General features: G+C 38.7%; 1 protein-coding gene across 1 annotated transcript in view; it reads right to left on the bottom strand.

The window, feature by feature from the left end:
- Window positions 1-18,279, bottom strand: part of ARHGAP10 (Rho GTPase activating protein 10) — a 2,173,597-nt gene that overhangs the window by 961,936 nt on the left and 1,193,382 nt on the right. The window contains exon 6 of the mRNA XM_044063456.1: window positions 6,655-6,765. Coding sequence (XP_043919391.1) covers window positions 6,655-6,765 — 111 coding nt within the window. The remainder of the gene's footprint in view (window positions 1-6,654; window positions 6,766-18,279) is intronic.

Raw genomic sequence — 18,279 nt, 5'->3', positions numbered from 1 at the left:
AAGTGGCACCTCTCTTGATCTGACACCTTCAGATCTCAGCAGAACCTGTGGGGTCACTCTCTGCTTGTTGCTTTTCAGACTAGCAACTTTTTTGGCTGTACCATCTTGTAATTCTTATACTTTTCTGGGTGAAAGTTTGTCCTTATGGCTGCTAGTCAAGGGTACTACTGTTTTGGGGGAGGTTGACATACACCTGAGCTGGAAAAAAAAAGCTTCTTGTGTTCAGAAAAGACACAAAGTACTTGGTCTGGTGAAGAAGTATTTTCTTGTTGATTCTAGCAGTGTCCTCAGGTGGAGACTTGGTGGTTCTCTCTCAGACAAAAAAGGCACTGAAAGTGATCGGTTCAATGGCACAGAAATATAAACCTTATTGTGACTCAGACAACCCATGTTCATCTAGCAGCATAGTGCTGAAGGGGCCACACGAAGGGTGCGTGTAAGCATCCGATGTCGGCTCTTGCAATGGGGGAGGCAGCCTAGGCTATCTGCAATATGACAGCATTAGGAGCCTGGCAAGCCCTGGGCTGCAAGAGGGTGTGACATAGGGCAATAGTGCCAGCCCCGCTATATGGAATTTTGTAAATAATTCTATGTAATTTGTGAATATTGATATGATTTATATAAAAGTGGGACAGAAGGGGATACTGCCAGCACAGCTATCTGGAATTTTGTAAATAATTATATGTATTAGAACTATATGTTACATGTATATTAAACTGTTGATACAAAAGTTATGTGTTGAACAGAGTTTGTACAGTACTGAGCTTCAAAGATATAAACACAGTGTACCCTACTTGAACATAAAAGGTTAAATTGCAAAACTTCAAGAAAATAAATTGAAATTAAACTGTTTTACGATTGTGCTATAAAAGTTCTCTTTGTTTCAGTGTAGCAGACTCAAATGTCTACAGCTAGAAGGTTTTGTATTGTCTTGGAAGAGAAGTAATTACTAGGTTTGAGATGCAGAAGTATTTACTGCATTATCACTTCCCAGCAGTTGCACAGCTCTGATCAAACATCTGAAGGACATGTATTTTTCATACACAGATGTTAAATTCTGTTAGTTTCTGACAAAAGGGGTGTGGCTTGGAAACTGAAGTCAGGTGACAAAAAGTGATGTCATCCAAGCTAACCCAGCAGTAATATTTGATATTAATTTAAGAACTCTCTGAGAGAGAGAGAGACGGACACTGTGCATTTTGCATGTTGTCTTTGACCCGGAAATATCCACTCATCATCACTACATTTGCACTTGTATTGCTGCAAAGAGGTTTTTTAGGGAATATTTACTCTTTTAGATATAGTAAGGAATATAGTAAAGATTAGTTTAGATGTTTTCTGTATTTATTTGAGATTATCCTGTGATGCTGTTTTAAATATTTCCTGTGATTTTGAACTCTGAAGTCACTGTGAATACATATTTAGTATTGTCTTGTTCTTTTATTATTTATTATTAAATATATTTAAACCTATCATTGTGGCTGATATTTGTGAGACATATTTAAGCTTTTAGAGTAGTTGCATATCTATTTGGTGCCACTGTACAGGCCACTCCTAAATAGGATTGCTTCTTGGTCAGACTACCATTTGGATTAATAGTGATATTACACAGTAGGATTGGATACCCTTTGTTAAGGGCCTTAAAGTAGCTGATAAGGTGTTCTGGTGGCAGTGGTAACTACCTTAAAGTCTGGGCAGAAGGGGGCATAGCTAGTAAACCTGTGCCAGCCTTCCCCGGGTGTGTGTGGGTATAAAACAAATCTTAAAGTGTGTGTGTCAGCTACTTGGGCAGGGACATGAAGCACTGGTTGGACAGGGAGAATGTTGCAGGACTTGGCTTAGAAACCTGGCTAAGGACTCAACTCTATAGCTGTGCCAGTGGGGAGTCTTATTGGGGATATGCTGAAAGAGGCAGAAACCAGCCCCAGACTGACTGTGGTCTCTGTAAGCTCTTAAGGGAAATTGCACTTTACTGTGTGTGTACTTGTCATCCTCCCAGTGTGTACGTTCCCCAGTGTTGCCAGTAGTGAGGATTGAGGCTTCTTGCTTACTGGGCCAGTGCAGGGGCGTCACAGGGGGTTATGCCCTTTAATCAGAGGTTGCACAAGTGCATAAGCCCCTATGCACCTGCCAGCGCAGCAATAAATCAGAGCTTGCAAAGGCTGCTGTGGGGATGCAGTTATGATATACACCCTTGCAGCAATATGATGCTACATTAACATACTTAATCTCCTTGCTGGCCCTGGTCTATGCTGGGTCAGGTAGACCCACTGAACAAAGAGAGGAGCCGGTAGCAGCTGATGGTCAGCTCTGGGGGAGGAGAGAAAAAAGGTGCTGCAGGTGATACTATTTTTACAGGAATGTCACAGACTTTGGAAATGTCAATCCACTAACAGCAGCCCAGTCACAACAAATTTCTCAAATTCAAGCAAAATTAATTTTGTAATGCAATGTTGATGTGGGGATATTTGCTAGTGTTCTAACTGCAAGACTGGAAAAGTATCGACTCAAAATTATTAGGAAAGAACTGGCAGGTTTTGTGAAGGCATAGTGCAACTGATCATTGAAAAACATTAGTAAATGCTGTTGAATGGACTAAACAGAAGGAGCAGTGAAGGTTGGAAAAGGGTGTGTGGATAGCCAGAAAGATCTTGATTGTGCTTCATGGGATTTTATGTTCAAGTTATTAGTAGTGTTAGTCTGCAGGGTTTAATGGTTGCAGGGTTTTAAAGCACTTTATAAACAATCTTAGATAAGGCTGTGCATTAACAGAGGGTTGAGAAGGACAGTAGAATTGCAGAGTGATACCAGTTGCAGGTGTCTTTCGTTTCTTGGGCTTTTGATTGCTACTAAAACCTTTGAACACAGATTAAGGAAAATGTTTAGGGCAGCTGACAGGGTAGATGTCAAGATTTTTGTTGTTGTTTGCTAATGACTTCTACATGTGACGTCTTCAAGATGGGTGTGGGCAGTTGCCTGTGATATCACAAGTTTTTGTGGCTTTTGGTAAGGTGACAAGGTTGTTTTTCATCTTGAGAAGTTGGCAGTTTTGAGGATATGGGAAAGTGGAAAGAGATGTTTAGGATTACCAAGGGTGGTAGGAGATCTGTGGTTGTAAGTATTTGGGGTACTGTGACAAACAAGGGAGTGAAAATTGGAGAAATCTCCATCAAAATGTGGGTAAGATGCTAGACTCATAGGAGGGAAGTAAATACACTGAGGGGACTTGCTGAACTAATCCTTTAACTGATTCTGCCCTATGTTATGTACTTGGAAAATATATCCAAATAGGAAACCAGCAGAGGGTATTAGAGGAAACACAAAGTCTGAGACAGGTTCATATGGAAGGGTAGCCAGGGAAGGTTTAGTAACAACATGACAACAGCAGACAGGAAAGAAGGCAGATAGTGAGCTCTAGATTTTAGAAAGCATATTACTACTACAAATCTTGCAACGTTTTTAAAGGGGCAGGAGGATATGGAGTTTATGTAATGAAGAAACAAAAATGGAAAAGGAAGGGATATGCTAAGCACACTGTACATTTGTACAGATGGGTAAGTGGAGAATAGGAGGTTAAGAAATATCTGGGGAACATCACTGGTGAGAAGGGGCATGTAGTAGTGAGGTGGAAGAATCTAGGAATTAGCTTTGCAGGTGAATTGGGGAAGTACAACAAGAAGAAGGAATGTTGCCATATGAATACACTGTTGAAGGAGTTTGGGATTCCAGGAAGACAAGTTGATTTACAGATGACTGTATGATAATGTGGGGGGAATTAAACAAAAGACCACAGTAAGAGGAGGGATTTGGGCAGAGCAAGATATAGGAGGAAGGTTATGGGAGGGTGTGAAATTCTTAAAGGAAGGATATTTTTTCTACAGATCTGAAGTGTTGGTAACATTGCAGAAGCAGTGCATTAGGAAGGAGGGAATTTTAGATGTAGACATGTTTTGGGAGAAGATGAGGAAGATGGCAAGAACACTGGAATTGATAGTGCAGACAGGAGATGGATACTGGGAATACTTCATAGGACTCCAGTTAGAATTTATAGGAGAAGGGGGGACAATTGCTTTATTGTTAGTGATGATGGGTAAATGATGTAGATCAGATAATACATTGGAAGGTCATAAATGAAGGTTATAGAAATTTGAGGGCAAGCTGGGATGATATGGAGTAATATATTTGCAAGGAAATTACTATTACTTGGGGAATTATATCTGCATATTTTGTGAGATCTCAAACCTAGCGGCTGGAAATGGTATAAAAGTGTGAAAATTCAGGTAGAGGCAGCATAAATGAATAAACATAGAGGAAGCAAGGAAGGGAACTGGACAGCTTACATACACATTAGGAATGGCACAAAACTGAGGACAAAAGACCTGGTTAAGGCATAGGGATTGGGTGGACAGGAAATTAAGGTAGATGAAGGACACATGAGATCTGAAAGACTCAAGCAGGGAAGTTAAGGGATGTAACAATCATTGTTTAGGGTGCCAAATAGGAGTGCTTTAGGTTTGTCAGAGTAGGCGGGGTAGTTAAAAGGAGGAGGTTAGTAGATATTTTTTGGCAACTGGAGCTATTTATTAGTGAGGGTTGGGGAGTTGTAGGTGTGAGCTGGAGGGCAGGACAAGCATAGATCTATGGAGTATTTTTGGTAGTGTGGAAATATGTTATTATCTGATTTTATGTGTCTGTTTTTACATAAAAATAAATATTCTTAACAAATCCTTCCTAACCAATGTGTTTAATAAAATAAAGGGGTATAATTAGCAATGTATTGGGAATACTAGATTATGAAATTTATTTTGTAGATACTGATTTAGAAGTCTTTGTTGTGAAAATATAGAAATATTGGAATATATCAGTACTGTGTGAATAATGGTGAGGAAAAATAAAAATAAAAAAAAAAAAAACAAGGTGAAATGTTGTTATAAGCAAGAAATTTCCTAAATTGGGTATTTAGCTTTCTATAGAAGTTGTCTGGAAAGAGATAACACAGATATATACAAATCAACGACTGACTCATATGACAATGAAAAAAAAAACGAAGGTGCTGCAACCTGCTCCCTTTTAGACATTCACTGAATTCATATCCTGGGCAAAAGTAGTAGACTAGCTTTACTCCATAGACATCGGAAAGCTCTGGAAGTTAGGCTAGAAGGGCAGATGTCCATCTACTAGTAATTCTCATATATAAGGCACCAGCAATCTGTACAATGACCAGTAATGTATCAGTTGGTTTAAAAAGGGCAGTATGGGAATTTGTTGGGAAATAATTAAGGAGAATATGGAAAGGTAACAGCATGTTATCCCCCTAGAAGTCGGATCATATTTGTCTAATATGATGAATTTTCACGACTGTTAACTTAGAAAATGGACATGAATAATGTCATTGATGGAATGTTTGTTTATTTTAGTATTAGTAAGGGAAAACAAGGTAAGTACACAAGGCAAATTAAGAGACAGCAAGATGTCAGAGGGTAAAACTAGAGATACTGCCTGTTAGTGAATATATATATATATATATATATATATATATATATATATATATATATATATATATATATATATAAGGGCTTCTTCTGGATTTTTGTTAAGACCAGTTTTATTTTACTGTTTTTTACACATTCAAGAGCCTAATAAAGTATATTTTTTTCCAGACGATACTTATGCTGACACTATGAACATGGAGCAAAACCTAAGTAGTATTTGGAAAGGCTGAGATATGAAGCGACAGCTAAGTTTTAATCGCAGCAAGTAAAAGATAATATATTTTGTTGGGGATGACATCAATGGGGGTGGGGGTGGGGACGTGTTTGAAAAAAAAAAATGATTTACTTGAAAGAGATATTTTATACAGATAAATGTACATCCAAGCCTTAGCAAGTCAAGTGCTCAAGTTCCGCTGGTGGGAAAGTTATTATGCAACTACACAGGGCAATGGTAAGAGCGCATCTGGAAAAGTGTGTGTAAATGAAGTTTATGCAGAATAAAAGTTCCTGGAAAAGGCTCTGATGAGTTAGACGTATGACATGTGGGACTACACTTAGGGTAAGGACTATGGGTAGGAAACTATATGTATGCCTGAAGGTTATTCAGGATGAAAGGAAAAGAGAGTTTATGGATAAGGTTCTGACAGGAATCATTGAGATGATGTGAGGGGTGACCGTATTAGAGAAAGACCAGAGAGGTTTGTTTTTGTTCTTTATTGCTTGTTTTATTTTGAAGGAAAAGGTATATTGGTCTTATGATACTTTGTGCGAGTGTGGGAAGCAGCTTTAGTTCTTAAAATGTATGTAGAACTTAAAAAAAAGGTTGTTTATCTCAAGGCAAACAGGAACACATTTGTGTTGAATGAGATTGAGGTGAAGCTGCAGAAGAAACATGTGGAGAAGAATGAGGAGCTCTTAGCGTGTTACGAAGAGATGAACGAAATAACGAAATAATGACAATGGGAGGTGCTGGTGCAGACAACAGCTAATTTCAGTAACTAGAACAAAACAGACTGCCTCTCTTGCTGCCTTTTCATATGTGCATATTATGTGTATGGGATGCTGTACATTTGTCTAGAAAGCTACTGCCTTAAGTTCTGCTGTTTATCAGAATTTGCAGTTTGTCTTTCCAAATGTTTGATACAAAACATAAATTACTTACTGGTTCCACAAACTCAAATTTCTTACGTTCTTGGATTTCTTGCATCTTACAAACATATTCAAGAGACACTTCGTGGAAGTGATGTCGAATCTGTTCAATCAGTACATCTGCCTAAGTAAAAAAAAAACATGAGATGTCAGCTTCATGCAATACTCACAGTCTGTTATAAAGCCAATCTTCTATAAGGCTAGTCCTGCTCTCTTTCTCTCTTGCCAAGACTTTGTTGTCAATCAAATATTAATATTTCATCATAATGACCTGTGAAGACCCCCAAACCATTGGGTTAAAAACCCAGAGGTACCATTAAATATCTTATAATTGCTATCACAAGCTATTTTGCATGATTAAGATGAAGAAACTACAAATTTGCAGTACCAAAACAGTATATCCTACTGACTTTCCTTAATTTTGTTGATATAAGACACCCCGCAATGTATCGTTTTTCTGAAATCGGGTACGTCTGAGAAAAATGTTAACTAAATATTCATATAACCTGCCCTGTAAAAGCAAATTCTATAAAAATATCCTCCACCCTCAAAAAATAAAGCAATACACTGAAAGCTTCTTTTAATAATCACTTAATCTTTACCCCGTTAATTAGTTTGGGACACTTCTGCAATTTTTTTTGGATGGTTAGTGTTCATGACATCAATAAATTTCAAGCAGAAATTGTCTTAAGTTCAACAAAGGCACTGAAAGTACTTCTCTTTAATGTCAGTTAAGACTTTAGCTACAAATAAATGCAGTCCCTCATTTCCATGATGCCATTACCAGATCTGGTCTGGACTCCTCCTAGTGAACCCTTTGCAGTAATCTGATGACACACATCATGCAGAAACAGATGTAATTGATCAATACAACGCAGTAAGGTTCCATTATCAGTAGGGGGCGGAATGTAGAAACTAGTAAAGAGGCAACAACATACATCTCAACCTCTAAGTGCTAGAAATCTGGACAAAGCCTAAAATAATTGGGGGACAAAGACCCAAAAACAGGGACAGATTTTAAATATTGTTCTTATAAACTTAGAAAGTTGCTAGAATAACAGAATTTGTGTTAACATGCATTTTGTGGAGGATATGTAGTCTGAAACTCAAACGTGTGTCAATATATAATGAATTCAACCCTAAGTGGTTTGCCAGAAAACTACAAATTTTATGAGGAAGAGACCAAAATATAAGACAAAAATCTGAATATTCAGTGAAAATGTGGAAAGCTGAGCAGTATGAGCAACAAGCTGCCACCATCTATGGACTAATGTAGTGGCTCTCAATTAAAAAAAAAATGTGTGTGTTGGGGGGAGACTGAGCTAAACCAAATCAGACCTTAGTCTCATGTCTGGTGTGGACTCCCCCTAGAAAAGCCAGCCTTTCAAGTAAACAATCACCTGCTGCCAATATCAAACAAAAAGGCATAATGCACTAGAACTGACAGGCCCCTGTCCTAGTCCAATATCAAACAAAAAGGCATATGGCACTAGAACTGACAGGCCCCTATCCTAGTCCAATAAAACATTTCTTTATGAACTACACAAAGTATATCTTTCCTCCCTGATAATTGTTACTTTTTCAACCGTTTATCTCTTCACTACTCAGCATTAAGTACATCGTTATATTAATTGACATCCAGACTCGGGATTTGTTTTATCTCTTCTGGCAAATTTACATGTGCCTGACGCATCAGAATCCTGTACTGTAAACACCACATGCTAGCACAACATGGTAAAAAAGGAACTAGCAAAAGACATTAGTAAGCTTTGTTAGATTACTACATGAATCACTATAATTAATTTTACAATATCATTTTTTCTTAAACTGGACTATTCTAGAAACACATCTCTGTTTGCTTCTCTGTCTGACAGCAACTACCCTAATGCAAAAAAAAAAAAAAAACACACAAAAAGGTCAACTAAAAACAAAAGAGCAGGATGTGAAGCTGCTTCCTCAGCAATCTAATATAAAGTTTCTGCTACTCTGTCTGACAGCAACTACCCTAATGCAAAAAAAAAAAAACCCACAAAAAGGTCAACTAAAAACAAAAGAGCAGGACGTGAAGCTGCTTCCTCAGCAATCTAATATAAAGTTTCTGCTGCTAACACTGTGCTGATTTGTGCAGACAAAAACAGAGAGGGCGCTCATATGAAAATGAGTGTCCAGAGCATGGAAACTCTAAACAAGAGGCCTAGCTCACTGTCCAAAGTACAGGGCCTAAATTATCCTAACAGATAAACTTAAGTGACAGTTACGGGATTACCTACAGAAACACCTTTTTCCATTACACTGACAAACAGATAGGACATCTTACTTCCTAAAGGAAGTAATAGAAGCAAGGAACGTTGATTCATTTACAGCAAATCCACTTTAAATGGGTAAACATTAGGTACATATAGGTAAGCTGGGTAATAGCCTATTGGTCTTTGTTCAGCATTTGCTGTCATCTAAGCCACATGTAGGAATGGGTGAAAAGTGGAAAGTGTTGCTTAAACCTTAACATTAATTTTGACATATAAACATATCACAGTGTAGAAGAGGGTTCTGACCTGATAAGGTCTCAGCTAAAACACATCTTAAAGAAAGCTGATCACAGAGACAAATGGTGGAGCTAAAATGACCACAGAGGTAAATAGTGGAGCTCTCATGTTCCAGTAAGACAGTCACAGATGCAGTGAACAAGAACAGAATATTAATTTCATGCGACTTTGTGTGGTTTTATGATCTTGTTGCCTGCAACAGATACAACAGTTAATGTCAGGCTGATATTCAACAGTGAAGGCAGAATCCATTACCCACTAAGAAGAATTACATACATATCTTAAGTACAACCGCCTATCATTAACATACTTAGATTCAGAGACATCCAGTTGTAAATGTGATGAAATTAAAGAGCTGCATAAGTGTGTGCGTGTGTGTCAGCGTGCACCAGAGCGGAAGGAGGACTACTGATATAATGAAGTTTCTGAACAGCTGCCATACAATTTGACACAACAAAACATTAGACTTCAACTCCACCCAGGTCATCTATTACTCTGTGGTGAAGGGAAAATTATATGAAAAGTGAAGACACCCAAACATAAGGACAATGACATAGAGGATGAATCACTAATGGTCAGAGAAGGCCCAGACTGCTAAAGGGCTTAATGACACAGAGATAAACATCCACAATTATCCCAGGCAGATTTAAAATTCATTCTTCTTCATGGACATTCTGTATTCTTTGAAACCTGGATGTGTTATACTATTGCAGAGCAGACTTTAAATGGCACAATGGTGGAGTGCCAAACTAGAAATGCAATCTGTTGCTTAAATCCTCTGGATATGGAATGCATTATACTGTTCAATTTGCCAGTCTAGACAATAATCTGGGATATGACATGGACAAACAAATCTTTATTTGGACAAAACAAAAAAATAAATAAAATGGCCCTTTGCATACCCCTTTCAGCCAAGATTTGGATAACAAGGGCAAGGGAGATTCATATATAACAGTAAATAACCAAAATGCCACCATAATTTAGGAGAAGGTAGAAAGCCTTAAGAGATAGTAGAAAACTTACACCCCCCCAAAAATAAACATGCAGATAGGGACAGAACTTGAAATTACTTGTAGATGGTTGTAGATGATGACCTGTTATCTGATTTGAACCCTGGGCTCTAGTCTAATAAGGCAGAAACCTTAACTAGTGAGACACAGCGGTACAAACCAGCAGATGATATGATTAGCAGTGATGCCCCTAGTTCCACTGGCATGGATGATGTCTAAAGGTGAAGAAAAAGCCCAACTGCAGACCTTTAAAGACTAATGAGAACAAGTAACAAAAACCCCTTTGTTTTTGCCACGGCAAACCAAATGTCTGCTGACTGAAAACAATAAGACCAACACAAGAAAGGGAAGTAAAATTAGCCATAAGGAATGACTACAACATACAAAGACAGGAAATTTGAGGGACTCTGAGTCTTGAGTCAGGTTATGGTCCATACCTGGGATAAACTCCGCTAACTCTAATGTAGACAGCAGTAACTGAACACAGAAATCATATGAGATATAAGGGTTAAACAAAAATTCAATGCAATGGTTTTTGTTATTTATTAATTTTAATTTTACATTCATCATTACAAACATTATTGTGTGAATATAAAAACGATGTAAATGTTTTATGTAATTTTAACAATTTTAATAATATTTTATGACTGGGTAGAATGATTGTGTTACATTTTAGGTATTAAGGACTGATTCAGGGTGTGTTTGTTTTAAGGATGTTAATGGGTTTAATTAATTAATTATTGGATTATTGAATTATTGGCTTAATTAATATACTATTTAAACCTGCTGTCCTTGGATTTGAACTATTGACTCTGATGATGCCACAGTTTGTTTGGTGAAAGCGCTAAGTCTGGATTAAGGTTTTTTTCTACAACACATTGGCTTTCCGTGGATTCGATTTGCAGTGGTCTGAATTGTATTGTTGGTCCTTCTACATTTTTCATAAACCTTTGTATTCATCAAGCACAAAAGAACACTTTGCTCCTATGGTGGCAGTTATTACCTCTTCAAATGCACAAAGCAGAGAGTCATCTGTTTTGCAGCTTTATTTAGATCTCGTGGAACTATATCAATGTGAATCCGATTTGGTTTGTAACAGTAACTATGTTGATAACACATTCAGCAGGCAGCTTTTTTTCAAAGCAATTCAATTCCTTTTCAGAGCTAATTCACAAAATTAACAGAAGTGTCCTTGGAGCATGCTCTGCTTGTAAAATGTCAGGATCTATTTGAATATTATAAAGTCCTAGTAGACAGTCAAAGCCAGTATACAAATTTCATACTCTTAAAGCAAATCATAGACTGAATATTTTCTGACCCATAGTTTTACTGCTTTTTCTCACTGTGCTATCCCTTTCACAAGTCAAATAACGCATTACATCAATTGTTTCTCTTTCTTATATTCATGTGTTAGTACTTTCCAATATTTCAGTTTTATATAATGATCAGATTAAGTAAATAATTTACAAAACGACTGCTTCAGACCCACTGATGCAAAATTTTAAGCAAGCATTACATTGCACTTTGCACCAATATCCCGTTTAAATACCACACTGCAGTTATCACTTTTAAGCTTTTCTTCCCATATTTCCAACTCATTTTCTGACAGCTTTTCAGTACTTTTACCTTGCACACTATCTGTATATATTTTGAATACAATCATACCAGCAATTAACTGACTTTCATGACGGCCTTTGTTGCCACACGTGCAATCTCTTTTGGCTAAAAATTCATTACTTGAATTGTTTACATTTTTGCAAAGTGATTTTCCACCAGCTTCTACATATTTGATTACATGAGTTTTCTTTTTAATTATGGTTATAACCATACCTGCTCCACCTGTTCTTTCTTATTTAGATTCTAACTTCCTCTTTTGGCTTTTCACGGTTAGGGGTCGCCACAGTGAAGCACCTGTCCATGCATGATTGGCAGTGGAATTTTTATGGTGTGGAGTTGCCAGCCCGGTGTCCAACCTTCCACAAAAGGCACACACGCATGCACTCACACCTAGGGCCAATTTTAGAGGGTCCAATCCACGTACAGCATGTCTTTGGGCTGTGGAAGGAAACCGAAGCACCCAAAGGACACCCATGCGATCACATGGAGGACATGCAGACTCTGCACAGTAGGCACCCCAACCGAGGATTGAACTGGAGAACCTCTTGCTGTGAGACGGTAACGCTAACCGCTGCACCACCGTGGCTGCCAAACCTGCTTAACCATGTTTTCACTGCACCACTTTTCACTTCTAGCCATATTTGAGTAATTTTAGGCTACATGGCATCAGTTTCACATGTTATGTCTAAAAAAGTCACTCTACACATCAAACATTCCCATGAGCTCATAACTGTGGCACAGTAATTCTGCTCTGCATAAATCAACTGCTTAACTTTTTATCCACATGACCCAGTCTAACACATACTCTGAACTATATTATTTCTTTTTTTTTTTTATGTGGGATAAGAGACAGGACCATTTGCTCTGCAATCAAGACAAGAACCATGTGATCCCCATTAACTTCCTGTATTGGTCTATCCATTGCTCAGTGACAAAAGTCAGCAGTTAGGGAGCAAATGAGTTTGCCAAGTCACGAAGCTCCTCATCCATACCTGACCTGACTCCAGAAGCAGGTACTTCCAATATATGTTGCTGCCAGAGAGAGAGATAATGAATTTGCCCATGTAAGTCATCCCAGCTTCATACAGAGTACAGTCTCCTAGCCAAGTGACCACTATACTACCACATATGCCTCTATGCAGATGCGTGGGGGTATGGAAACAGGAACAAGCCACTACCCTCCCTTACTTTGGGTGAGCTGACTATTGTCACTCAATCTCAACCCTCCCAACTTGGCTCTTAGAAGCTTTATCCCTCTACACTACACAGATGGGCATCAACTGCTTTGCTTAACATAAAATCTGATTGTCTCCATAATCTCTGCCCTTCATATATGGTCTTTTTTTGATACTATATGTCTGTTCTTATCTAATGAATCATGTAATTCATCAACTTCAAGGCTTTTTCCTTGATTCTGTAATTCATTAACATAAGCATTAATATACTTAGTGACTCTGCACTCTTGTGAAGAATAAATAGCATATATATCAGAATCTTTCGCAGTTCTCAGTAATTCTGAAACTTTTGTCTCAGCACTGCACCACTCTCTTTCTCCTTCTTGAAACTCCTGTATTATTTACCATCGGGGTTTCTTCCCTACAAGACGCTGACATCTAGCACATGGAACATTTTCAGGAATCTCAGGTTCTTTGCTTATAATCAGGATTAAGTTACATTTCTGAATCTACATTTTTCAGTTCTCAGATAAATTATGCTAAACAGAGAGACTACCAGATATCTATAGTTGAATCATTTCTTAAATAAAAACAAAATTCTTTATTTCTGATTACTTCTGGCAGCATGTAACACTTGTTACTCAGAATGAATAAAAATATGGACAAACATTGCATGCATCCATGTCAACAGCGTATGTTTCGGATTGCACAATGAAAACAAAAAAAATCAGATCACATAAGGTGAATACTAAACTTTGCTAGAGGCACCAAATCCCTTACAACTATGCATATACATTTCAATATGCATGCCTGAAGGCCAGAAAAACTTGAACTAGCAAAATCATCTCTATTAAACTGATTTCAAATCTTCTATCACTGATAAAAGACAGCCACAACCCCGCCTGCACCAAGACACAGAATTTGTGGGTGAAAGAAACTGTGGCTTAAGAGTGGGTTCAGCACCTCTCCCACAGCACCATGGAAGGCAAAACAAATTTTATGCAGTCCACATCTGAAACAAGATGTGGAATCCAAGAAAGTGTATATGATTCCACTGGGACATACCCATATCTTTAAATCCAGAATGAGTGTTTACAAATTATAACTGGTAAAAAATAAATGCTATATGAGAGTGATAGTAGATAAAATGACTACCATCAGCCAGTTTGAATCAACATCTCAAGAAAATCCTTTCCTCAGACTATTCCGATAGCAGCCTAGCACACCATATAATCTGAAAGGACATACACACACACACACACACACACACACACACACAAAAGGAACCTAATCAAAGGATGAACTTTTGCTTTGTTGTTTGACCCAGGTGTCTAACTCTTTCCACAGTTGTGGCTGCCCCAAACATCTTTATTTCTTGACTCACAAGCAGAAAAGCTGCACAATAAATCAAATAAAAGGTGCTGAGGCAAATAAAATCCTAAACAATAACAAATTATAACAAATGAAAAGTAGAGCTGGTGTGAAGCAAAAATGCTGGAACACCAACATAAACAGTAGGATCAAGTACTGTGTTCTCCAGAGCAATGGAAATAAAACAACAGATGATATTCACATCAACCTGCATGGCTGTGCTGTACCCCAAGATCCAAAACATGCAGGAAGTAATCTTAACAGGATATGATTGACAACACCAATGTACAAGATTTCTGCAATAACTATCAAAAGCAGAACATGAAAAAATGAATATATTACATCTACAATACATGGATTATACTATATTTCCCACAAACATACATATTACTCAGTGATTCAAAAGAAGGCAGTGGAGGACACTGAAACCTTGAGAAGCATAAATGCCAAAGACATCTACAGAAACTCTGCACTGACTGCAGTGGAGTGTAAACCATGAAGGTAACACCTGGTAGTGGTGATTCAGAAATGAACACTGCACATGAAAGTGAATTACTGGTGTACAACATGGAGAGAAGTAAAGTGGTCTGAGACAATTTAAAATGGGTATGATAGTCCTATATTACTGTCTAATAAAGTGCACTATACAACTGCTCCAGAAAAGCAATGGTTGTTGTGTCTTTCGGCTTTTCCCAGTTAGGGGTCGCCACAGCGGAACTCCGGTCCGCTAATGACTGGCAGAAGATTTTTATGTGCCGAGTTGACAGCCCTGACGCACAACCTTCAACAAAGGTACGCCCATTCATGCATGTCTCCACACAGAAGACGCTCTAGCTGAGAATCAAACCGGACAGCGTCTTACTGTGAGGCAACAATGCTACTGCAGCACCTCCAGAAAAGCAATGGTGATGGTAGAAATTACAAAAGTATTCTCAAGCAATCTCATGCTAAAATGTGCAAGTTATATAAATAGGGTCATGACTAGAGACAGGCTGAATAGAAAGGTATACTAGCACAGTCACAGGCAAGTGCTGATGCATAAAACTACTAGAAAAGCAGTGGCAGTGCTGTGAGGAATCCTTTCTCTCTGAGCTCAAAGTGAAGATGGTGATAGAGAAGCAAAACATTTCTCAGCAACGACAGCACAGCATCTAAAAAAATCCATTACAGCACTGCAGTAGAAACTGCAGAAAGACAATGGGGGGAGATAAAACCTAAAAGATGAAGAAATATGATTCAGCAGAGCATCTAAAAATAAATCCATTATAGCACTGCAGTAGAACCTATCGAAAGACAATGGGGAGGGAGATAGAAACCTAAAAGATGAAGAAACATGATTCAAAGATAAACAGGAATTCTAGTGGAGTGATATTCCCTGCATCAACTTCTATGTATCAGAAATATGAAGGATAGGTTGTCCTGTTTGGGACAAGGGTGAGTAACTTTTTATTTTCTACTGACTGATACCTAATGTCCTCAAAACAAGCCAAAATATATTAATTTATTGGTTAAACTTGGTGATAGACTAAATATTTGGGGGAGGGGGGTTAGGTGTCCAAATACCTATTCTCCAAGTCCAAACTCCATCGTTTCTAGCAGAAAACGATATAAAGTACAGTTTTGTACCTACCATAAATGTAGATGTTCGAAGATCCACATTGCTGCAGTCCTTACATATAGGTAGTCCGCTGTCCTCGGTCGGCCCGAATACCAAAGTATTAGGCTGACGTCGGTCAAGGCGCTTAAAACTGACATCAGGACGTCAGGGTATAAAAGCGCATGACCGACGTCATATCCTCAGTCTTTTCTTGCCCCAGATGTCAGAAGGCCCTAAAAAGAAAGGCCAAAGCCAAAAAACAGCAAAAAAACAACCAACCACCCGTGCCCTAACCATATTTACAATATTTACAACCCAAACCACACAACCACCTCTAACCACAGAGGGGAAGGAGGGAGGGTAAATTGGACTGCAGCAATGTGGATCTTCGAACATCTACATTTATGGTAGGTACAAAACTGTACTATGTTCTTCATCTCACATTGCTGCAGTCCTTACATATGGGTAGAATCCCAAAGCAGAGGTAAGGGAGGATGGCAAAACTATAAAGCATTAGGAGCTGCCAAAATGCCCTGTAAAATTGCAGTGGCAAATCCAGCCCTAGATTTAGAGTAAAGTGGAAGGTGGTAATGCTTAGAGAAAGTATGCACTGAACTCCAAGTAGCTGCCTCCAAAATATCTTTAGTAGCCACCCCCCTTAAAAAAGCGGTAGAAGTGGCAGTAGCCCTAGTGGAATGAGGCCTAATTCCAGCTGGAATCTCCTTACCATGATGGGAATAACAGAATGCAATACAAAAACCAATCCACTTAGAAATAGTTTGTTTTGAAACAGGTTTGCCCTGAGAACCCAAAGCAAATGAAACAAACAACTGCTGAGACTGCCTGAACCCTTTAGTTCTGCTCAAATAATATCGCAACTGTCTGTGTATATCCAAAGTGTGCAAAATCTTCTCCCCTTTATTTTGGGGGTTTGCATAAAAGGTAGGCAAATGAATAGTTTGGTTTAAAGCCACACTAGAAACCACTTTAGGCATAAAGGAAGGGTTAGTACACAAAGACACCCTATCCTTGTGGAAAATTAAGAAAGGCTCAACCGCCATAAGGGCCTGTAATTCAGAAACCCTTCTCGCAGAGGTAATGGCCAACAAAAAAGCAGTCTTCCATGATAAATATTTCAAGTCGGCTGTCGCTGCAGGCTCAAAAGGTTGTAGAGTGAGTTTCTCCAACACAAAATTGAGATCCCAAGCAGGAGTAGGAGCTCTACGTGGGGGTCTTATATTCTTTGCCCCTCTAAGGAATTGCTTAAACAAAGGATGAGAAAATAATGGTGGGTCACAGTTATAGTGAGCAGAAATTGCAGCAGCATGAATCTTTATAGAGGAGAAGGACAAACCTTTGTCCAATAACTCAGTAAGGTATTGAAGAGCAACACTTAAATTAGGTTTAGAAACATCAAGGTCCTTTGCTGTACTCCAAATTAAAAATCTCCTCCATTTATCTGCATAAACTTTCCTTGTACTAGGCCTTCTGGCCTCCAAAATAACATTCAAAACTTGTTGTGGAAGCTGAGACCCTCCAGGGTTTAAAACAGAATATGCCAGGCTGTTAGATGCAGAGAGTGAAGTCTGACACTGAGCAAATGACTGTTCTCCTGAGACAGCAGGTGTGGAATCGAAGGCAAAGGCCATGGAGGCTCCCGTACCAGACTTCTCAGTAATGGGTACCAGTACTGTCGAGGCCAATCCGGAGCTATTAAAATCATGGTTGGCTTGTCCTGTCTGACCTTCAGGAGTACCTTTGGGAGGAGAGGCAGTGGTGGAAAGGCATACACGTGAAGATTGCTCCAATTGAATGAGAGAGCATCCACTTTCCAAGCTGTGGGATGAAACCTTTTCGTGCAAAACTTTGGCAGCTTGTAATTTAGTGGAGAAGCGAACAGATCTATGTCTGGAGTTCCCCATAACACTGTCAATTTTTGAAATACATGAGGATCCAATTTCCACTCGTGGGGATCCACTATTTGTCTGCTCAACACATCTGCTAAGGAGTTCTGTGCTCCTGGCAGAAACCTTGCCTGAAGATTTAGTTGTAAACTGAGAGCAGTCTCCCACAAAATCATTGCTTGTCTGCATAGAGGGTAAGAATGTGTCCCCCCTTGCTTGTTGATGTACCACATGACAGTTGTGTTGTCTGTTTGAATCAACACCTGCCCTGGAAGAAGTAAATCCTTGAAAGCCATCAATGCAAATTGGACTGCTAACATCTCCTTCAAGTTGATATGTAAATGTTGAAGTCTGGCAGGCCACGTGTCTTGTACCCATTTTCCATTTAGATGAGCTCCCCAAGCTTTGTCTGAGGCATCTG

Source organism: Protopterus annectens, chromosome 2.part1 (assembly GCF_019279795.1).
Source record: "Protopterus annectens isolate FY-2018-M chromosome 2.part1, PAN1.0, whole genome shotgun sequence".
Taxonomy (NCBI): domain Eukaryota; kingdom Metazoa; phylum Chordata; order Ceratodontiformes; family Protopteridae; genus Protopterus; species Protopterus annectens.
This window is presented reverse-complemented; position numbering and strand designations above follow the sequence as displayed.